Source organism: Ranitomeya variabilis, chromosome 5 (genome assembly GCF_051348905.1).
Source record: "Ranitomeya variabilis isolate aRanVar5 chromosome 5, aRanVar5.hap1, whole genome shotgun sequence".
Lineage (NCBI taxonomy): Eukaryota > Metazoa > Chordata > Amphibia > Anura > Dendrobatidae > Ranitomeya > Ranitomeya variabilis.
Genome location: NC_135236.1, coordinates 36,019,652 through 36,039,133, shown reverse-complemented (window position 1 = coordinate 36,039,133; position 19,482 = coordinate 36,019,652). Strand labels below are relative to the sequence as shown.

The window sequence follows — 19,482 nt, the reverse complement described above, 5'->3', positions numbered from 1 at the left end:
CACCCAAGAATTATCCTCCTGACCGTATCCCTTCCATTTGACCAGATACTGGAGTTTCCGTCTGGAAACACGGGAGTCCAAGATTTTTTCCACAACGTACTCCAACTCGCCCTCAACCAACACCGGAGCAGGAGGCTCAACGGAAGGCACAACCGGTACCTCATACCTGCGCAACAATGACCGATGAAAAACATTATGAATAGAAAAAGATGCAGGGAGGTCCAAACGGAAGGACACAGGGTTAAGAATCTCCAATATCTTGTACGGGCCGATGAACCGAGGCTTAAACTTAGGAGAAGAAACCCTCATAGGGACAAAACGAGAAGACAACCACACCAAGTCCCCAACACAAAGCCGAGGACCAACCCGACGCCGGCGGTTGGCAAAAAGCTGAGTCTTCTCCTGGGACAACTTCAAATTGTCCACTACCTGCCCCCAAATCTGATGCAACCTCTCCACCACAGCATCCACTCCAGGACAATCCGAAGATTCCACCTGACCAGAAGAAAATCGAGGATGAAACCCCGAATTACAGAAAAAAGGAGACACCAAGGTGGCAGAGCTGGCCCGATTATTGAGGGCAAACTCCGCTAAAGGCAAAAAAGCAACCCAATCATCCTGATCTGCAGACACAAAACACCTCAAATATGTCTCCAAGGTCTGATTCGTCCGCTCGGTCTGGCCATTTGTCTGAGGATGGAAAGCAGACGAGAAAGACAAATCTATGCCCATCCTAGCACAGAATGCTCGCCAAAATCTAGACACGAATTGGGTTCCTCTGTCAGAAACGATATTCTCCGGAATACCATGCAAACGGACCACATTTTGAAAAAACAGAGGAACCAACTCGGAAGAAGAAGGCAACTTAGGCAGGGGAACCAAATGGACCATCTTAGAGAAACGGTCACACACCACCCAGATGACAGACATCTTCTGAGAAACAGGAAGATCCGAAATAAAATCCATCGAGATGTGCGTCCAGGGCCTCTTCGGGATAGGCAAGGGCAACAACAATCCACTAGCCCGAGAACAACAAGGCTTGGCCCGAGCACAAACGTCACAAGACTGCACAAAGCCTCGCACATCTCGAGACAGGGAAGGCCACCAGAAGGACCTTGCCACCAAATCCCTGGTACCAAAGATTCCAGGATGACCTGTCAACGCAGAAGAATGAACCTCAGAAATGACTTTACTGGTCCAATCATCAGGAACAAACAGTCTACCAGGTGGGCAACGATCAGGTCTATCCGCCTGAAACTCCTGCAAGGCCCGCCGCAGGTCTGGAGAAACGGCAGACAATATCACTCCATCCTTAAGGATACCTGTAGGTTCAGAGTTACCAGGGGAGTCAGGCTCAAAACTCCTAGAAAGGGCATCCGCCTTAACATTCTTAGAACCCGGCAGGTAGGACACCACAAAATTAAACCGAGAGAAAAACAACGACCAGCGCGCCTGTCTAGGATTCAGGCGTCTGGCGGACTCAAGATAAATTAGATTTTTGTGGTCAGTCAATACCACCACCTGATGTCTAGCCCCCTCAAGCCAATGACGCCACTCCTCAAAAGCCCACTTCATGGCCAAAAGCTCCCGATTCCCAACATCATAATTCCGCTCGGCAGGCGAACATTTACGCGAGAAAAAGGCACAAGGTCTCATCACGGAACAATCGGAACTTCTCTGCGACAAAACTGCCCCAGCTCCGATTTCAGAAGCGTCGACCTCAACCTGAAAAGGAAGAGCAACATCAGGCTGACGCAACACAGGGGCGGAAGAAAAGCGGCGCTTAAGCTCCCGAAAGGCCTCCACAGCAGCAGGGGACCAATCAGCAACATCAGCACCCTTCTTAGTCAAATCAGTCAATGGTTTAACAACATCAGAAAAACCAGCAATAAATCGACGATAAAAGTTAGCAAAGCCCAAAAATTTCTGAAGACTCTTAAGAGAAGAGGGTTGCGTCCAATCACAAATAGCCTGAACCTTGACAGGATCCATCTCGATGGAAGAGGGGGAAAAAATATATCCCAAAAAGGAAATCTTTTGAACCCCAAAAACGCACTTAGAACCCTTCACACACAAGGAATTAGACCGCAAAACCTGAAAAACCCTCCTGACCTGCTGGACATGAGAGTCCCAGTCATCCGAAAAAATCAAAATATCATCCAGATACACAATCATAAATTTATCCAAATAATCACGGAAAATGTCATGCATAAAGGACTGAAAGACTGAAGGGGCATTTGAAAGACCAAAAGGCATCACCAAATACTCAAAGTGGCCCTCGGGCGTATTAAATGCGGTCTTCCACTCATCCCCCTGCTTAATTCGCACCAAATTATACGCCCCACGGAGATCTATCTTAGAGAACCACTTGGCCCCCTTTATGCGAGCAAACAAATCAGTCAGCAGTGGCAACGGATATTGATATTTAACCGTGATTTTATTCAAAAGCCGATAATCAATACACGGTCTCAAAGAGCCATCTTTCTTAGCCACAAAGAAAAAAACGGCTCCTAAGGGAGATGACGAAGGACGAATATGTCCCTTTTCCAGGGACTCCTTTATATATTCTCGCATAGCAGCATGTTCAGGCACAGACAGATTAAATAAACGACCCTTAGGGTATTTACTACCCGGAATCAAATCTATGGCACAATCGCACTCCCGGTGCGGAGGTAATGAACCAAGCTTAGGTTCTTCAAAAACGTCACGATATTCAGTCAAGAATTCAGGAATCTCAGAGGAAATAGATGATGAAATGGAAACCACAGGTACGTCCCCATGCGTCCCCTTACATCCCCAGCTTAACACAGACATAGCTTTCCAGTCAAGGACTGGGTTATGAGATTGCAGCCATGGCAATCCAAGCACCAACACATCATGTAGGTTATACAGCACAAGAAAGCGAATAATCTCCTGATGATCCGGATTAATCCGCATAGTTACTTGTGTCCAGTATTGTGGTTTATTACTAGCCAATGGGGTGGAGTCAATCCCCTTCAGGGGTATAGGAGTTTCAAGAGGCTCCAAATCATACCCACAGCGTTTGGCAAAGGACCAATCCATAAGACTCAAAGCGGCGCCAGAGTCGACATAGGCATCCGCGGTAATAGATGATAAAGAACAAATCAGGGTCACAGATAGAATAAACTTAGACTGTAAAGTGCCAATTGAAACAGACTTATCAAGCTTCTTAGTACGCTTAGAGCATGCTGATATAACATGAGTTGAATCACCGCAATAGAAGCACAACCCATTTTTTCGTCTTAAATTCTGCCGTTCACTTCTGGACAGAATTCTATCACATTGCATATTCTCTGGCGTCTTCTCAGTAGACACCGCCAAATGGTGCACAGGTTTGCGCTCCCGCAGACGCCTATCGATCTGGATAGCCATTGTCATGGACTCATTCAGACCCGCAGGCACAGGGAACCCCACCATAACATCCTTAATGGCATCAGAGAGACCCTCTCTGAAATTCGCCGCCAGGGCGCACTCATTCCACTGAGTAAGCACAGCCCATTTACGGAATTTCTGGCAGTATATTTCAGCTTCGTCTTGCCCCTGAGATAGGGACATCAAGGCCTTTTCCGCCTGAAGCTCTAACTGAGGTTCCTCATAAAGCAACCCCAAGGCCAGAAAAAACGCATCCACATTGAGCAACGCAGGATCCCCTGGAGCCAATGCAAAAGCCCAATCCTGAGGGTCGCCCCGGAGCAAGGAAATCACAATCCTGACCTGCTGAGCAGGATCTCCAGCAGAGCGAGATTTCAGGGACAAAAACAACTTGCAATTATTTTTGAAATTTTGAAAGCAAGATCTATTCCCCGAGAAAAATTCAGGCAAAGGAATTCTAGGTTCAGATATAGGAACATGAACAACAAAATCTTGTAAATTTTGAACTTTCGTGGTGAGATTATTCAAACCTGCAGCTAAACTCTGAATATCCATTTTAAACAGGTGAACACAGAGCCATTCCAGGATTAGAAGGAGAGAGAGAGAGAGAAAGGCTGCAATATAGGCAGACTTGCAAGAGATTCAATTACAAGCACACTCAGAACTAAAGGGAAGGGAAAAAAAAAAAAAAATCTTCAGCAGACTTCTCTTTTCTCTCCTTTCTCTGTCAATTAATTTAACCCTTTTTGGCCGGTCAAACTGTTATGGTTCTCAATGGCAAGAGAACATAGCCCAGCAAACATGAGTACTAGCTCTTGGAAGGATGGAAACTAAACTGACCATGAACTAAACCTGCCGCACAACTAACAGTAGCCGGGTAGCGTAGCCTACGTTTTTATCCCTAGACGCCCAGCGCCGGCCGGAGGACTAACTAATCCTGGCAGAGGAAAATATAGTCCTGGCTCACCTCTAGAGAAATTTCCCCGATAGGCTGACAGAGGCCCCCACATATATTGGCGGTGATTATAGATGAAATGACAAACGTAGTATGAAAATAGGTTTAGCAAAATTGAGGTCCGCTTACTAGATAGCAGGAAGACAGAAAGGGCACTTTCATGGTCAGCTGAAAACCCTATCAAAATATCATCCTGAAATTACTTTAAGACTCTAGTATTAACTCATAACATCAGAGTGGCAATTTCAGATCACAAGAGCTTTCCAGACACAGAAACGAAACTACAGCTGTGAACTGGAACAAAATGCAAAAACAAACGAGGACAAAAGTCCAACTTAGCTGGGAGTTGTCTAGTAGCAGGAACATGCACAGAAAGGCTTCTGATTACAATGTTGACCGGCATGGAAGTGACAGAGGAGCAAGGTTAAATAGCGACTCCCACATCCTGATGGAAACAGGTGAACAGAGGGGATGATGCACACAGTTCAATTCCATCAGTGGCCACCAGGGGAGCCCAAAATCCAATTTCACAACACCGTTCACCATTCTGGTAGCTCTTCTCCGTAGTTGCTCCAGGTTTTTAATGTTTTTTTATATGTGGTGCCCAGAGCAGCACACAGTATTCCAGATGAGGCCTGACCAAGGAGGAGTAGGGGGGATAATTACTCAATGTGATCTAGATTATATGATTCTCTGAATACATCCTAGAACTGTGTTTCTTTTTTTTTGCTGCTGCATCACTCTGTTGACTTATGTGCAGTCTGTGATCTATTAGCATACCCAAGTCTTTTTCACACGCGCTGTTGCTTACGTGTATTCCTCCATTTCTATAGATGTAATTTTTGTTTTTCTTACCCAGAAGTAGAATCTTGCATTTCTACCTGCCAAATATGATTCCATTAATTGCTGTCCATTGTTCAAGCTAATCTTGATCCATCTGAATCCTTTCTCTGTCTTCCGTAGTGTTAGCTAGCATGAATCACTCAGTCTTTTCTGAAAGGTTCAAGCAGGAACGCGGGATGCAGTGACGGACGGGATGGAGAGCAAGGGTTAACAGGTTTATTTACAGGGGAATACTCTACGCAGGGAGGTAAAGAGTAAAACAGTATAAATGGTAAAGTGAAGTGCAACTGTTCAAATAACAGTTCGGTAGCAAGCGTATCAGGAAGTCCCAAAACTACAGCTCCTGCTGTGAACTCAATAGCATCGGCAACGGCTGGCACGGTGTCTTTACTAATGGGGTTCAGCAAACAACAATATCCTGTCTTCTGGTGACAGTGGTCAGTCTCCGGTACCTTCCATTTCCCCTAGTCCATATACTGTAGCAGCTAACTAATGGTGAGGTCCACAGTCCTGTACAAGCCCAGCGTGGCTCTGCTAACATACACTGGCAAGGTTAGGTCACAAGTGTCTGGGTCGATATTAAACAGCGCAGTCAGGGGTAGCTGACGGTCACCCTTCCGGTGTCTGTCAAGCAGCAAGCGCATGGTATTGACTGTCCTGGAGCGACTGGCACCTGGCATTATGTCAGTCACCGGGTACACACTGCCCGTCTCTCTCTCTCTTGTCCCCACTGTCGATGGCGGATGACAGCGGTTGCTGGTCTGTGTGGTGCTGGTGCTCCCTGGACGGAGCACTCCTCTCTTTGGCTGCTGCAGCACCCGGCTTGGCTCAGCTCTGTGGGCATGGCTCTGCAAGACTCTGATCCGCACGTCTCTGTCTGCTGACACAACTCTCTCCACAGGCAACGGGGACTCTTTCTATCTGGCCCGTTGCCAAGTCAGTCCTCTCAGGTGGGGAAAGCAGAGAGCGATGCTCACAATTCTGCGCACTGCTCTCTGTTCTACTCTCTGCCGGCACCAGACTGCCCTGCTTTGCGCGTTTTCCTCCTTTCTTACTTCTTCGCTGCGCGTGCTTCTTTTGCTCTCCCTGCCCTCCCAAGGCAGCAGGAAACTCCATCTCACTAGAGCTTCCCCCAGGCTGCAGGGGAAGGTCCTCCTCCTCAAAGCTTTCCCCTGAGGAACAGAGGATGAGGCTCTTTCAGTTCCAGACCAGGCATGCAGGTACCCATGGTTCAGTGTTTCTCCTTACGCTCCCCTTCTCTTTTAGCTCGCCATTCCACGGGCGAGAACTTTTCATACTCCTTTTCACTCTTTTGAGGGGAGACAAACTCCCGCAGTTTTCATGTCCTCTCCTGCCTCTCTTCTTCCACACTCTGCCAAAAGATACTGTCTAGGAGTTGCTTGTCAGTGAAGTCAAGAAATTCTTCCTCTTCTTCAACGGCAGCCGTAGAAGAAAATTCCTCAGATGAATTTTGTGTTGTCACCTTAGGTTTTTTAATGGCTTCCATCATCATCTTCTTTTTTTTTCTTCTTCTTGGCTTTGCTGCCAGCATACATTTGATCAGATGGTTCACCCATTTTTTTTTCATCAGTGGAAACCTTAGGGACTTCTTGCTCTGGCTCCTCAGCTCGGGGACTTTGTACTGGCAATTCTTCTCCATAGCTCCCCCTCTCTTTGACTGGTCCTTTCCCATCAGAACTGGAATCGGATGAATTAAGACCATGCAGGCTGGACCCCTTGACATCCGCACTGGGTTCTATGGGCATGAGTCCCCATTGCTTTTCAGCCTTACTCTCTGTCTCACACAGCTGCTTCATCTCTTCTATCCGGTCAGAATCTTGTGAGCTAGTGGACTGAAAACTTTCCACTTCAGAGAATGGTGCAGTGGTTCTTCATCCTTTCCATCAGGAACCTCAGGAACGAGTGTCACAGGACACTTCTTCGGGAACTTGTGGTAGGCAAGGTAGCGATTTACTCCGGTGGACCTTTCAGGCAGATGTCGCTTCTTCTCCTTCGGGTCGAATCTCACAGACGTGGCCTTCGTATCCAGTTTGGAGTTCAACCAGACTTACCTTCTTGCGCCTGGACAGCGCAGACATCTCACTGTGGCCAGTCAACACTTCCTCCATCTCTTCTCTGCATCCGTCATTATGACTCTGTCTGGCTCTAGGTGCGGCTTCTCTCCTCTCGCCATTCCATTTTTCCCAGGGGCGGCATTCTCTCCAATTAGCAGAACCTTCAGAGGGATGATCGTATCTTCTCCATTGCCTGTCTCTGTAAGGGCAACTTCTGGACAGGTGTCCCAGTTTTCCACACGTCCAACACCTTCTTCTGCGTGTCTCTGGTGGGCGTTTTGGTCGGGATCGCCGTCCTCTACGAGAAGCATACTCCCTCCGCCTTCGCTCTTCTCCCCACAATATGGGGTTGAGTTCTGGAGCTGTTTCTGAAGTTATTTTCATGCTCCACACCTCTCCTCTAACCTCTTTCATCTGTTGATGCGAGTTACCTCGGGGTATGGCGGTGTTCTCTAAGGTTTCAGTATTGACTTCCTTCAGATTCTCGATTGCTATTTTCTCCATTCCTTGCTGTAATTCACAGGACCACTTCGGTTCTTCAATGTTGGGGGTGGATACCTCACAACTCCGGACCATCCCTGTCAAGGCTGCAATCTCCTGCTCCGATTTGTCGGCAAATTCATGTACTGGTTAACTAGCAGGCGCTCACGCAAAGACCGCCCAAGCAGCACATCACTCAGGCCCGTCACTAACTCATCTCGCAGCACTATGTTGGGGGTTCATAAGCCTATGCCGTCTTTCTTAAGAATTGCAGTGTGTAAATCCTGTATTATGATCATGTACTGTGTCACAATCTCCACCTCTCTTTGAATACACGTAAACAAATGTGTGCGGAACTCTCCTACATCCGTGAGGTCTCCATGCGTCTCTTCAAGTTCTTGCAGTACTTTGTCAAAGATGTCTCGTGCCTGGGGAGGTTGTAGCATGACAGACTTCTTTGCCTCTCCATCCAGAAACATCATCCAACCTCGGCCTCTATTGCAGGAGTCATGTGGTACATCTTCATCATCCCCCTGACACACTCAGTCCAGCTCCATAATGGAACATTGCTCCCTGTGAACATGGGGAGATTATTCAATATTGTCTCCAATGGTATGGTGGCTCTTGGGGCACCCCTGACTGCTTGGTCTGCCACCCCCGCGTCCATAGACTGCATCCTGCCCACTTACGCCAAGTGAAAGGTTCAAGCAGGAAAGTGGGATGCAGTGACAGACAGGAGGCAGAGCAAGGGTTAACAGGTTTATTTACAGGGGAATGCAGGGAGGTAAAGAGTAAAACAGTATAAATGGTAAAGTGAAGTACAACCATTCAAATAACAACAGTTCGGTAACAAGCGTATCAGGAAGTCCCAAAACTACAGGTCCTGCTGTGAATTCAATAGCGCCGGCAACGGCGGGCATGTTGTCCTTACTAATGGGGTTCAGCACGCAACATATACCCTGTCTTCTGGTGACAGTGGTCGGTCTCCGGCACCTTGCATTACCCCTAGTCCACATACTGTAGTGGCTAACTAACGGTGAGGGCCACAGTCCTGTATGAGCTCAGCATGCCAAATGCGGGCAAGGTTAGGTCACAAGTGTCTGTGCCAATATTAAACAGCACAGTCAGGGGTAGCTGATGGTCACACTTCAGTCTCTGTCAAGCAGCACACGCGCGGTACTCATTGTCCTGGAGCAACTGCCACCTGGTTTTATGGGGGTCACCAGGCACACACTGCCAGTCTCACTCTCTCTTGTCAATGGCGGACGACAGCGGTTGCTGGTCTGTTTGGTGCTGGTGCTCCCTGGATGGAGCACACCTCTCTTTGGCTGCTGCAGCACCGGGCTTGGCTCTGCTCTGCGGGCACAGCTCTGCAAGACTCTGCTCCATATGGCTCTCTCTGCTGGCACAGCTCTCTCCACAGGCAACGGGGGCTCTTTCTATACAGCCCGTCGCCAAGTCAGTCCTCTCAGTTGGGGAAAGCAGAGCATGCCACTCACCATTCTGCGTGCTGCTCTCTGCGCTGCTCTCCACCAGCGCCAGACTGCTCTGCTTTACGCACTTTCCTCCTCTCTTACTTCTTCGCTGTACGCACTTCTTTTGCCCTCCCCGCCCTCCTGAGGCAGCAGGAAACTCCATCTCACTAGAGCTTCCCACAGGCAGCAGGGGAAGGTCCGCTTCCTCAAAGCTTTCCCCCAGGAACAGAGGATGCAGCCCTTTCAGTTCTGAATCCACACTGCCCCACTGTTTTACCCTCACCCTTTGTTGTCTGAGTAGCATTATGCCCAAGGGGAAGGAGTGCAGGCATTCATTGGGATGACCCTTGGTCCATGCTGTCTTTCTAAAGACAGTCGGGCCAGCTGATGAGAGCACCCACTGACCACTGTGTTTCCACAGCATGTATGCGCCTCATCTATAATTTGCACTTTATTTATGTCTAGCAGGAGATGTTTTACATGTATGCCCCTCAGCAGCTAGCTAATATGCACTATATCTATAGTTAATAAGACATACACTGATGGATTGCTACTTACACAGAATCAGACTGGTATGTTTTTGTCTGTGGTGTCTGGTATTGCACAGGGGCAACTATGGACTCCATTAGGACCAGACAACTAGGAGTGGGATGCTATTTCATCAATTAGGATTACAGCATGAATCCCTGCTGCCAGAGATAAATTAGAGACTCAAAAGGTTAAGATTCAGTCTAATAAGGGAAAGAAGAAACAAAAGCTCAAAGCTGGAAAACCAACCGCCTGGTCGGGAAGTGTTTAGATGCCTGAACAAACCCTTTAATATAGGCAGATTTGTTTTGCATGCCCATCACAATAATTCACAAGTGAGGGAGGATGACTGCAGTTGTAACTTGAAGGACTCAAGCCTCTAAATCCAGGGACAGCTCTAGGTTTTCGTGGGCCCTGGGAAAAAAAAGACTCTCAGTGGGCCCCTTAAACACATACCACAATTCATGATGTTCAGATACGGCAGAGAAATAAAGGTATAGTGCAATGTCAAAGATTTCATTTCTTACATTACGTGAGTGATATCTGTTGGAAATTCCACAGCACCATACATATAGTATAATAATCCCATAGTCCTCCATATAGTATAATGGACAGCCAGCCTCTAATCTTCCATATAGTATAATGCACTCGTCAAAGTCCTCTATATATAATGCACATCTCCTAGTCCTCCATATATAATGCACATCTCATAGTCCTCCATATAGTAAAATGCACAACCCCTTGTCCTCCATAAATAATGCACACTCCATAGTCTTCTATATAGTATAATGCACAGCCCATAGTCCTCCACATATAATGCACAGCCCATAGTCCTCCATATAATATAGTGTACCTCCCATAGTCCTCCATATTCCTCCATATAGTATAATGCATCTTCATATATAATGCACAGCCCATAGTCATTGATGTAGTAGCATGACCACCGTGTACTCACTGATTTTTTAAAAAAATACCTACTCACCTCCCATCTGTTCCCCCACTGTGCAACATCCTCTTCTGAAGCCGTCAGCTCACTTGCAGAGTACAAGTGATGGAAGCGCATGACGGCACATGCGTACCATGTCAGCTGCTTGCCTCCGATTGGCCGGCAGCGTGTATTGCGGTGCATGCATCTGATGGGCCTTTGGGTTGCAATACACTTCAACTGAATGTGTGTCTGAGAAAGCACATCCAGCTCAAATATTTGTTGGGATCAATGGGCCCCTCATGACAGCTGTGACCTCAGTAGGTACGATGGTGAGTGGGGTCTCAGCATATCCCTGGGTGCGTCGGGTGATGAAGTCGGCCCTGTCTACATCAATGATTTCAGGGATCAGCAGGATGTACTCCAATGTCATGGAGAGTATTGGTTTGTCTTCTATCTTTCAGATCTTACACTATATGAAGAGGGTGAAAATCAGACTCAACAATGGCAGAGATCTATATTTTGATCAAAATGGAGATCCACCTGCAGTATATGATATTGTGAACTGGCAGCTGACTGCAGAAGGCGTCTTGCACCAGGTGAAGGTGGGCAGCTATGACACAGTGTCTTCCTCCGGAGAAATGTTTGCCATTAACACAAGTTCAATCCTCTGGGGTCTAGAAGATCATCAGGTATTACAGGGCTAAGATCATAAAGCAAAAAACTGAACAGGTATCATATCTCAAGCTCATTTTACAGGAAAGATGTTTTATACAAAAAAAAATTCAAAAATTTGAGACTGAGACCCTGATTCCAGTGATGTGTCGCTTAGTTTACTGGGTGCAGCAGTACTACTGCAGATCTAGCAGAGCTCGGAATGTTGAGCCCTGCATAACCCCGCCCATATCTCTGATTGAAAGCTTACTGTGTACAATCTAGAAGAAAACTGTTAACAGTGGTGAGGGCAGGGTTGGACTAGGAGGCACCAGACACATAGTCCAGTAGTGATAATCTCCTGTTTATAAAACACTGATTTCATTACACAAAAACACAGCCTAGTAAGTGATACATCACTGGAATCAGGGTCTCATCACCTAGATCATGTTGCTCATAGCTCTCATAGCAAAAACCCTGCCTTAAAAGTGAGGTCTATGAAGACAAAATAAAATTAAGTAATGGGACTTTTTGCCAATTACAAACCTGTAGTAACTCCATGAACCATTGTATTTTAATATATACAGTACTTATTTCAGTGGACTTTTATACCAACTCTGAGTATCGTGAATAAACAAAATGTTTACATGGAAGTCTTGGAGTGAAGTCTTCAGGATATATATGACACAGCCCCATAATATGACCTTGAGCCTGGTCCTTTGGTCTAAAATTTGCCACATCTATAGTTATTTCAATATATAGTTCTCAAGTCAAATCTTGTGATGGCTGTCAATCACCCTGACATCACCCATGTGGCCATTGATTCACTATCGCAGTTATGTGATAAAGTGATGTATTAACTTACAAGTTTCCTGAAGGCAACAGAAAGATATTTAACGACTCTACATTAGATTTTTATTACGATTCATTGCCATATTATATGATTATGGTCTTGCTCAAACTTGCGTAAAAATTAATGGTCCTGTAAATGATTAATGGTCCTGTAAAAGATTAATGGTCCTGTAAATGATTAATAGCTGCTGAGTAAAAAAACGGATTGTATACAGACAGCACACAGATGACAAGTGAGAAAAAATTGTCCTACTCTCCTGGATGAGAATGGGACCGATATCTATATGCTAGTTGGAGCGAACCCTAAATGCCAACCTTTTATTACAGAATATCCCTAAAAAGCTCAGAAGTAGAGAGTTGAAATCTCCGGAGGTGTTCCACACTTTTCTCATATTAGATACGTCAGGAATTACTCAGCAAACAGAGAGGACTCTCTCAGGCATCTTTCACACGTACTGCTATTCCGTTACTGCAAAAACCAGCACCGGTGCTATCCATGTCCGGTGTCTCCTCCATGTGGCATCCTTGTGCCGTCTGTGTGATACATTATTGTGTACCAGCCTCTTTAAAAGAGCACTACTGTCAGTGCTGTTCCCAGGCATTGGGCACTGAATCCAGCTCTCATCATTGTTGCCTGATCTCTCTGCCATCAGCACGATCAGGCGGAAATGATGACAGTTTGAGTCAGGAACCGCCATCTGTGTATTGTGTGTATTAAATGAATTTTTTAAAAACTGTACAGAGTCCCCCTTCATTTTCCTAACCAGCTGAAGGAAAGCCGACATCTTTGAGCTGGTGTTAATATTCTGGGAAGGGGCCAATAACTATAAAGGTTCCCAGTCTATTAATAACAGCTCACAGCTCTTTGCTTTGTTTTTACTGGTTAGTAAAAATGAGGAACATAAAAAAATGACTTACAGTCCCCAATAATTTTACTAACCAGCAAAGGCTAAACAGACAGCTGCTGTCTGACATTAATAGGCTAGAAAGGGGCCATGGATATTGGCCCCCTTCCAGGCTAAGAACACCAGTCCTCAGCAGCCTCAGAAATTGTGCATACATTGAATGTGCCAATTCTATCACTTAGCCTTGGGTCTTCCCACTTGCCCTCATGCAGTGGCAATTGGGGTAATAGGTTTTGGGTTGATGTTAGCTGTTTTATGTCCTTACATGAAGCCCAGGAGTAAGTAATGGAGAAGTGTCTATCAGACGCTCCTACTACTAACACCGTGGTCAACATGAATAAAGTGTCACATAGAGTAAAGTCCTTTTATTGAAATAAACACTCCCTGACCTTCTCTTTCCCAATAATTAACCTACACATTAAAAAGCAAAGTAATCCTCATCTGTCTACCATTAATCCACAATGATGAGGTCCCACGCCAATCCCCAATTCTGCTGCATCCGGATAGTGTGGTGAGCGGTGACATCAGTAATGTGACTGCTCACCATTAGTGTTGAGCGATACCGTCCGATGCTTGAAAGTATCGGTATCGGAAAGTATCGGCCGATACCGGCAAAGTATCGGATCCAATCCGATACCGATACCCGATACCAATACAAGTCAATGGGACTCAAGTATCGGACGGTATCCCTGATGGTTCCCAGGGTCTGAAGGAGAGGAAACTCTCCTTCAGGCCCTGGGAACCATATTAATGTGTAAAATAAAGAATTAAAATAAAAAATATTGCTATACTCACCTCTCCGAGGGAACCGGCAGCGTTGTTTGCTTAAAATTCGCGCTTTTCTTTCCTTACGTGAAGTCCCGGCTTTGTGATTGGTTGCGTCGCAGTCACATGGGCGACGCAACCAATCACAGCAAGCCGTGACGTAATTTCAGGTCCTTAAGGATTTTAAAATTACGTCCCGGCTTTGTGATTGGTTGCGTCGCAGTCACATGGGCGACGCAACCAATCACAAGCCGTGACGTCATGGGAGGCTGGACACACGCGCATTTTAAAATGCGCGCTTGTCCAGCCTCCCGTGACGTCACGGCTTGTGATTGGTTGCGTCGCGGTCAACCAATCACAAGCCGGGAGGCTGGACACGCGCGCATTTTAAAATGCGCGCTTGTCCAGCCTCCCGTGACGTCCCGGCTTGTGATTGGTTGCGTCGCGGTCAACCAATCACAAGCCGGGAGGCTGGACACGCGCGCATTTTAAAATGCGCGCTTGTCCAGCCTCCCGTGACGTCATGGCTTGTGATTGGTTGCGTCGCCCATGTGACTGCGACGCAACCAATCACAAAGCCGGGACGTAATTTTAAAATCCTTAAGGGCCTGAAATTACGTCACGGCTTGCTGTGATTGGTTGCGTCGCCCATGTGACTGCGACGCAACCAATCACAAAGCCGGGACGTAATTTTAAAATCCTTAAGGACCTGAAATTACGTCACGGCTTGCTGTGATTGGTTGCGTCGCCCATGTGACTGCGACGCAACCAATCACAAGCCGGGACTTCACGTAAAGGAAAGAAAAGCGCGAATTTTAAACAAAGAACGCTGCCGCTTCCCTCGGTAAGGTGCAGGCTGCGTCGGAGAGGTGAGTATAGCAATATTTTTTATTTTAATTCTCTCTTTTACACATTTTTACATTAATGTTGTTTCGATACCGATACCCGATACCACAAAAGTATCGGATCTCGGTATCGGAATTCCGATACCCGCAAGTATCGGCCGATACCCGATACTTGCGGTATCGGAATGCTCAACACTACTCACCATGCCAGTCAGAACACACTGAGCTTAGCGTGAAAATACAGCAGCAGTGAGGAGCGATGATGTTGTTAGAGTTACCGCCGGTCACAAGCAGTGGTGCCCATAGTAAGCTCTATGTGAGCCGGCCGATGAACTACGGTAACCTTACTGACATCACCTCTCGCATAGTGAGAAATTTGCAGATTGATCCACTCATCTTTAGTATAAAAACTTATGGTACAATTTTTTACCTGAAGAAGCCATATGTTAGCAATAAAACATTTAGTATATTAAGTCCTGTCTATTGAATGCCACTGTGTTGATACTTTAGGTAACATAAATAGCTATGTTATTATGACTGAGTTCTCTATGGTTGCTGAATTATTCTCTATACATCTTTTGTGGAAATGGTCAGGACCTGCAAGAGGTTTTCATTCAATACTTTTGAGATTTGTAGGGATATTAAATAATTTTAAGTAAGGTTTGTGCAAACTGTCTGACCAATTTGTAGATAAATTAGTTTAATTAGCACCAAGTCCTATTGGGTCACCTGGTAAATAATATGGAAAACCAAGGACAAGTTGATACAGACATATCTTGAGATTGGTGTTTTAAGTAAAACTATTAAGCTGTATAATAGAGGTGAGCAGATCAATTCGTGGGACTCTGGTCCAGTGTCCAGGTAAGTGGTCCCTAATGGCTATATGGAAGGTCCACAAATTTCTTACTTTCCTGCATTTTCGATTTGATTTGTCAGGACTGGTATGACAAGATGATGTTGCACCAGCCCTTGCTAATCAAAAGCTGTTTCTGGGACAGAGCAAAAGAGAAAGCCACCAGGTACTACTGGTACCACTGACCTGCGCACTGTACCAGAATCCCTCAAATCCGTCCACTCATTTCTATTGAATAGCCATGAAACGAATGGTCAGGAGGGCAGGTAACATGAAGCTTCCTTGTCTCCTAGGTCTCACCTTGCAGTGACATTTGTCCACCTGGTTTCAGGAAAGCAGCTAGGATAGGACAGCCCATCTGCTGCTATGAATGTGTCCCATGTGCTCCTGGAGAGGTCTCCAATCAGACAGGTGAATTGTGGAAATATAAAATAGTATGGATAATGCAGGACTAAAATAAATGTTATGTTTTTTTTTTTTTATAAAACTCTACCTACAAGTAAGGCCCCAGACTTACAGCATGGCAGTCTACTTGGCACTCTACTGTGGAGCCCTAGGCACTCTTTGTGACAGCATGTGGTCTCGCATGTGGTACAATAATTATGGCGATGTTGCAATTAGGGATGAGCAAAGCCGAACTGTAACCTCTGCAGCCATCACAGCCATGGCATTACTTTGATTGGCCGGTGCAACATGTGACCTGGCCTGTATAAACACCAGATCACGGGTTGCATCACCATTTTAAACGGAGCCTGGTGTAGAGTGCCATAACAACCTGGTACAGCGTGCCCTAACAACCTGGTATAGCATGCCCTAACATCTTGGTGCAGAATGCCCTAACAACCTGGTGCAGTATGCCCTAACAGCCTGCTGCACAGTGCCATAGCAGCCTGGTACAGCATGCCCTAACAGCTTGGTGTAGAATGCCCTAACAATCTGATGCAGCGTGCTCTAACTGGGTGCAGCATGCCCTAACAGCCTGGTGCACAGTGCCATAACAGCCTAGTGTAGAATGCCATAACAGCCTGGTGCAGCCTCCGATAACAAACTGGTGCACAGTAGCATAACAGCCTGGGTGCTTTAAAAGACTGGTACAGTGTCCTCTAACAGCCTGGTAGAGAGTGCCATAACAATCCGATGCAGTGTGATCTAACAGCCTGGTTCACAGTGCTCTAACAGCCTGGAGTACGGTGAGCACATTGCCATAACAGCCTGGTGTAGAGTGCCATTTAGCCTTGTGCAGTCTTCCCTTACTGCCTGGTACAGAGTGCCCTAACAGCCTGGAGTACAGTGCCATAAAAGCCTGGTGCACAGTGTTATAACAGTATGCTGTAGAGTGTCATAACAGCCTTGTGCAGCCTTCACTTACTGCCTGGTGCACAGTGCCCTAACAGCCTGGAGTAAAGTGCCATAACAGACTAGTATAGTGTGCTATAACAGCCTGGTGCACAGTGCCCTAACAGCCTAGAGTACAGTGCCACAGCAGCCTGAAGTACAGTGCCACAACAGCCCGGAGTACAGTGCCACAACAGCCTGGAGTACAGTCCCCTAACAGCCTGGTACACAGTGCCATAACAGCCTAGTATAGAGGGCCCTAACAGCCTGGAGTACAGTGCCACAACATCATGGAGTACAGTGCCACAACAGCCTGGAGTACAGTGCCCTAACAGCCTGGTACACAGTGCCATAACAGCCTAGTATAGAGGGCCCTAACAGCCTGGAGTACAGTGCCACAACATCATGGAGTACAGTGCCACAACAGCCTGGAGTACAGTGCCCTAACAGCCTGGTGCACAGTGCCATGACAGCCTGATGTGGAGTGTCATAACAGCCTGATGTGGAGTGCCATAATAGCCTGGTGCACAGTGCCATGACAGCCTAGTGTGGAGTGCCATAACAGCCTGGTGCACAGTGCCATGACAGACTAGTGTGGAATACCATAACAGCCTGGTGCACAGTGCCATGACAGCCTAGTGTAGAGTACCATAACAGCCTGGTGCACAGTGCCATGACAGCCTAATGTGGAGTGCAATAACAGCCTGATGCAGAGTGCCATTACAGCCTAGTGTGGAATCCCATAACAGCCTGATGCACAGTGCCATGACAACCTAGTGTGAAGTGCCATAACAGGCTGTGGCACAGTGCCATGTCAGCCTTGTGTGGAGTACCTTAAAAGCCTGGTGCACAGTGCCATGAAAACCTAGTGTCGAGTGCCATATCAGCCTGATGCACAGTGCCATGATATCCTGGTGTGTAGTGCCATAACAGCCTGGTGCATAGTGCCATGACAGCCTGATGTGGAGAACCATAACAGCCTGGTGCAGAGTGTCATGACAGCCTAGTGTGGAATACCATAACAGCCTGGTGCACAGTGCTATGACAGCCTAGTGTGGAGAGCCATAACAGCCTGGTGCACAGTGCCATAACAGCCTAATATAGAGGGCCCTAACAGCCTGGAGTACAGTGCCACAACATCATGGAGTACAGTGCCACAACAGCCTGGAGTACAGTGCCCTAACAGCCTGGAGTACAGTGCCCTAACAGCCTGGAGTACAGTGCCCTAACAGCCTGGTGCACAGTGCCATGACAGCCTGATGTGGAGTGTCATAACAGCCTGATGTGGCGTGCCATAATAGCCTGGTGCACAGTGCCATGACAGCCTAGTATGGAGTGCCATAACAGCCTGGTGCACAGTGCCATGACAGCCTACTGTAGAGTGCCATAACAGCCTGGTGCACAGTGCCATGACAGCATAGTGTAGAGTGCCATAACAGCCTGGTGCACAGTGCCATGACAGCCTAATGTGGAGTGCAATAACAAGCCTGATGCAGAGTGCCATTACAGCCTAGTGTGGAATCCCATAACAGCCTGATGCACAGTGCCATGACAGCCCAGTATAGAGTACCATAACAGCCTGGCGCACAGTGCCATGACAACCTAGTGTGAAGTGCCATAACAGGCTGTGGCACAGTGCCATGTCAGCCTTGTGTGGAGTACCTTAAAAGCCTAGTGCACAATGCCATGAAAACCTAGTGTCGAGTGCCATATCAGCCTGATGCGCAGTGCCATGATATCTGTTATGATCTGGTGGCCTAGGAGCGGCATGAGACGTACTCTGGAGAATGTGGCAACTGTACTGACCGCAGACCCTGGACTTAACACCGCAACTAGAAGTAGCCGTGGGATGTACCTACCAATCCTAGACACCTCGACACAGCCGGAGGACTAATTAACCCTATAGATAGAAAAGGGAAAACTATCTTGCCTCAGAGAAAATTCCAAAAGGATAGGCAGCCCCCCACAAATATTGACTGTGAGAGGAGAGGAAAGAACATACACAGGCTGAAAACAGGATTTAGCAAAGGAGGCCAATCTAGCTAGATAGAAAAGATAGGACAGAGAACTATGCAGTCAGTATTAAAATACTAAGAAAATGTCCACCACAGAAAATACAAAAAACTCCACATCTAACTAAAGACATGGAGGGTATTTCTGCTTCTCCAGAGATTCCAGCTAAGCTGCATAAATCCTTACACAGATTAAGCTGGACAAGAAAAAACATGTAATGCACTGAACAATGAGGCCCACAACATGTGGGAAGCAAAACAAGCAGAACTTATCTTGTAGAAATAAACAGCAAGCAGGAGCGAACAGGAAGGGATGTCAATCCTCCAGAAACAATGAACAACTGGCACTCACTAAAGGGTGAAGCCATACTATATAGCCCCGTCCGAAGTGGACGCACCTGATGACTGCTGTGAAGGACAAACAGCAGCACTACCACTTATAACCACCGGAGGGAGCCCAAGAGCAGAATTCACAACAGAATTCACAACAGTATCCCCCCCTTGAGGGGGGGTCACCGAACCCTCACCAGAGCCCCCAGGCCGATCAGGACGAGCCGAATGGAAGGCACGAACCAAATCGTCAGCAT

General features: G+C 46.9%; 1 protein-coding gene across 1 annotated transcript in view; it reads left to right on the top strand.

The window, feature by feature from the left end:
• Window positions 1-11,090: 11,090 nt before the first annotated feature.
• LOC143774814 (vomeronasal type-2 receptor 26-like) overlaps window positions 11,091-19,482 on the top strand; it is a 47,597-nt gene continuing 39,205 nt past the window's right edge. The window contains exons 1-2 of the mRNA XM_077262583.1: window positions 11,091-11,366; window positions 15,842-15,959. Coding sequence (XP_077118698.1) covers window positions 11,091-11,366; window positions 15,842-15,959 — 394 coding nt within the window. The remainder of the gene's footprint in view (window positions 11,367-15,841; window positions 15,960-19,482) is intronic.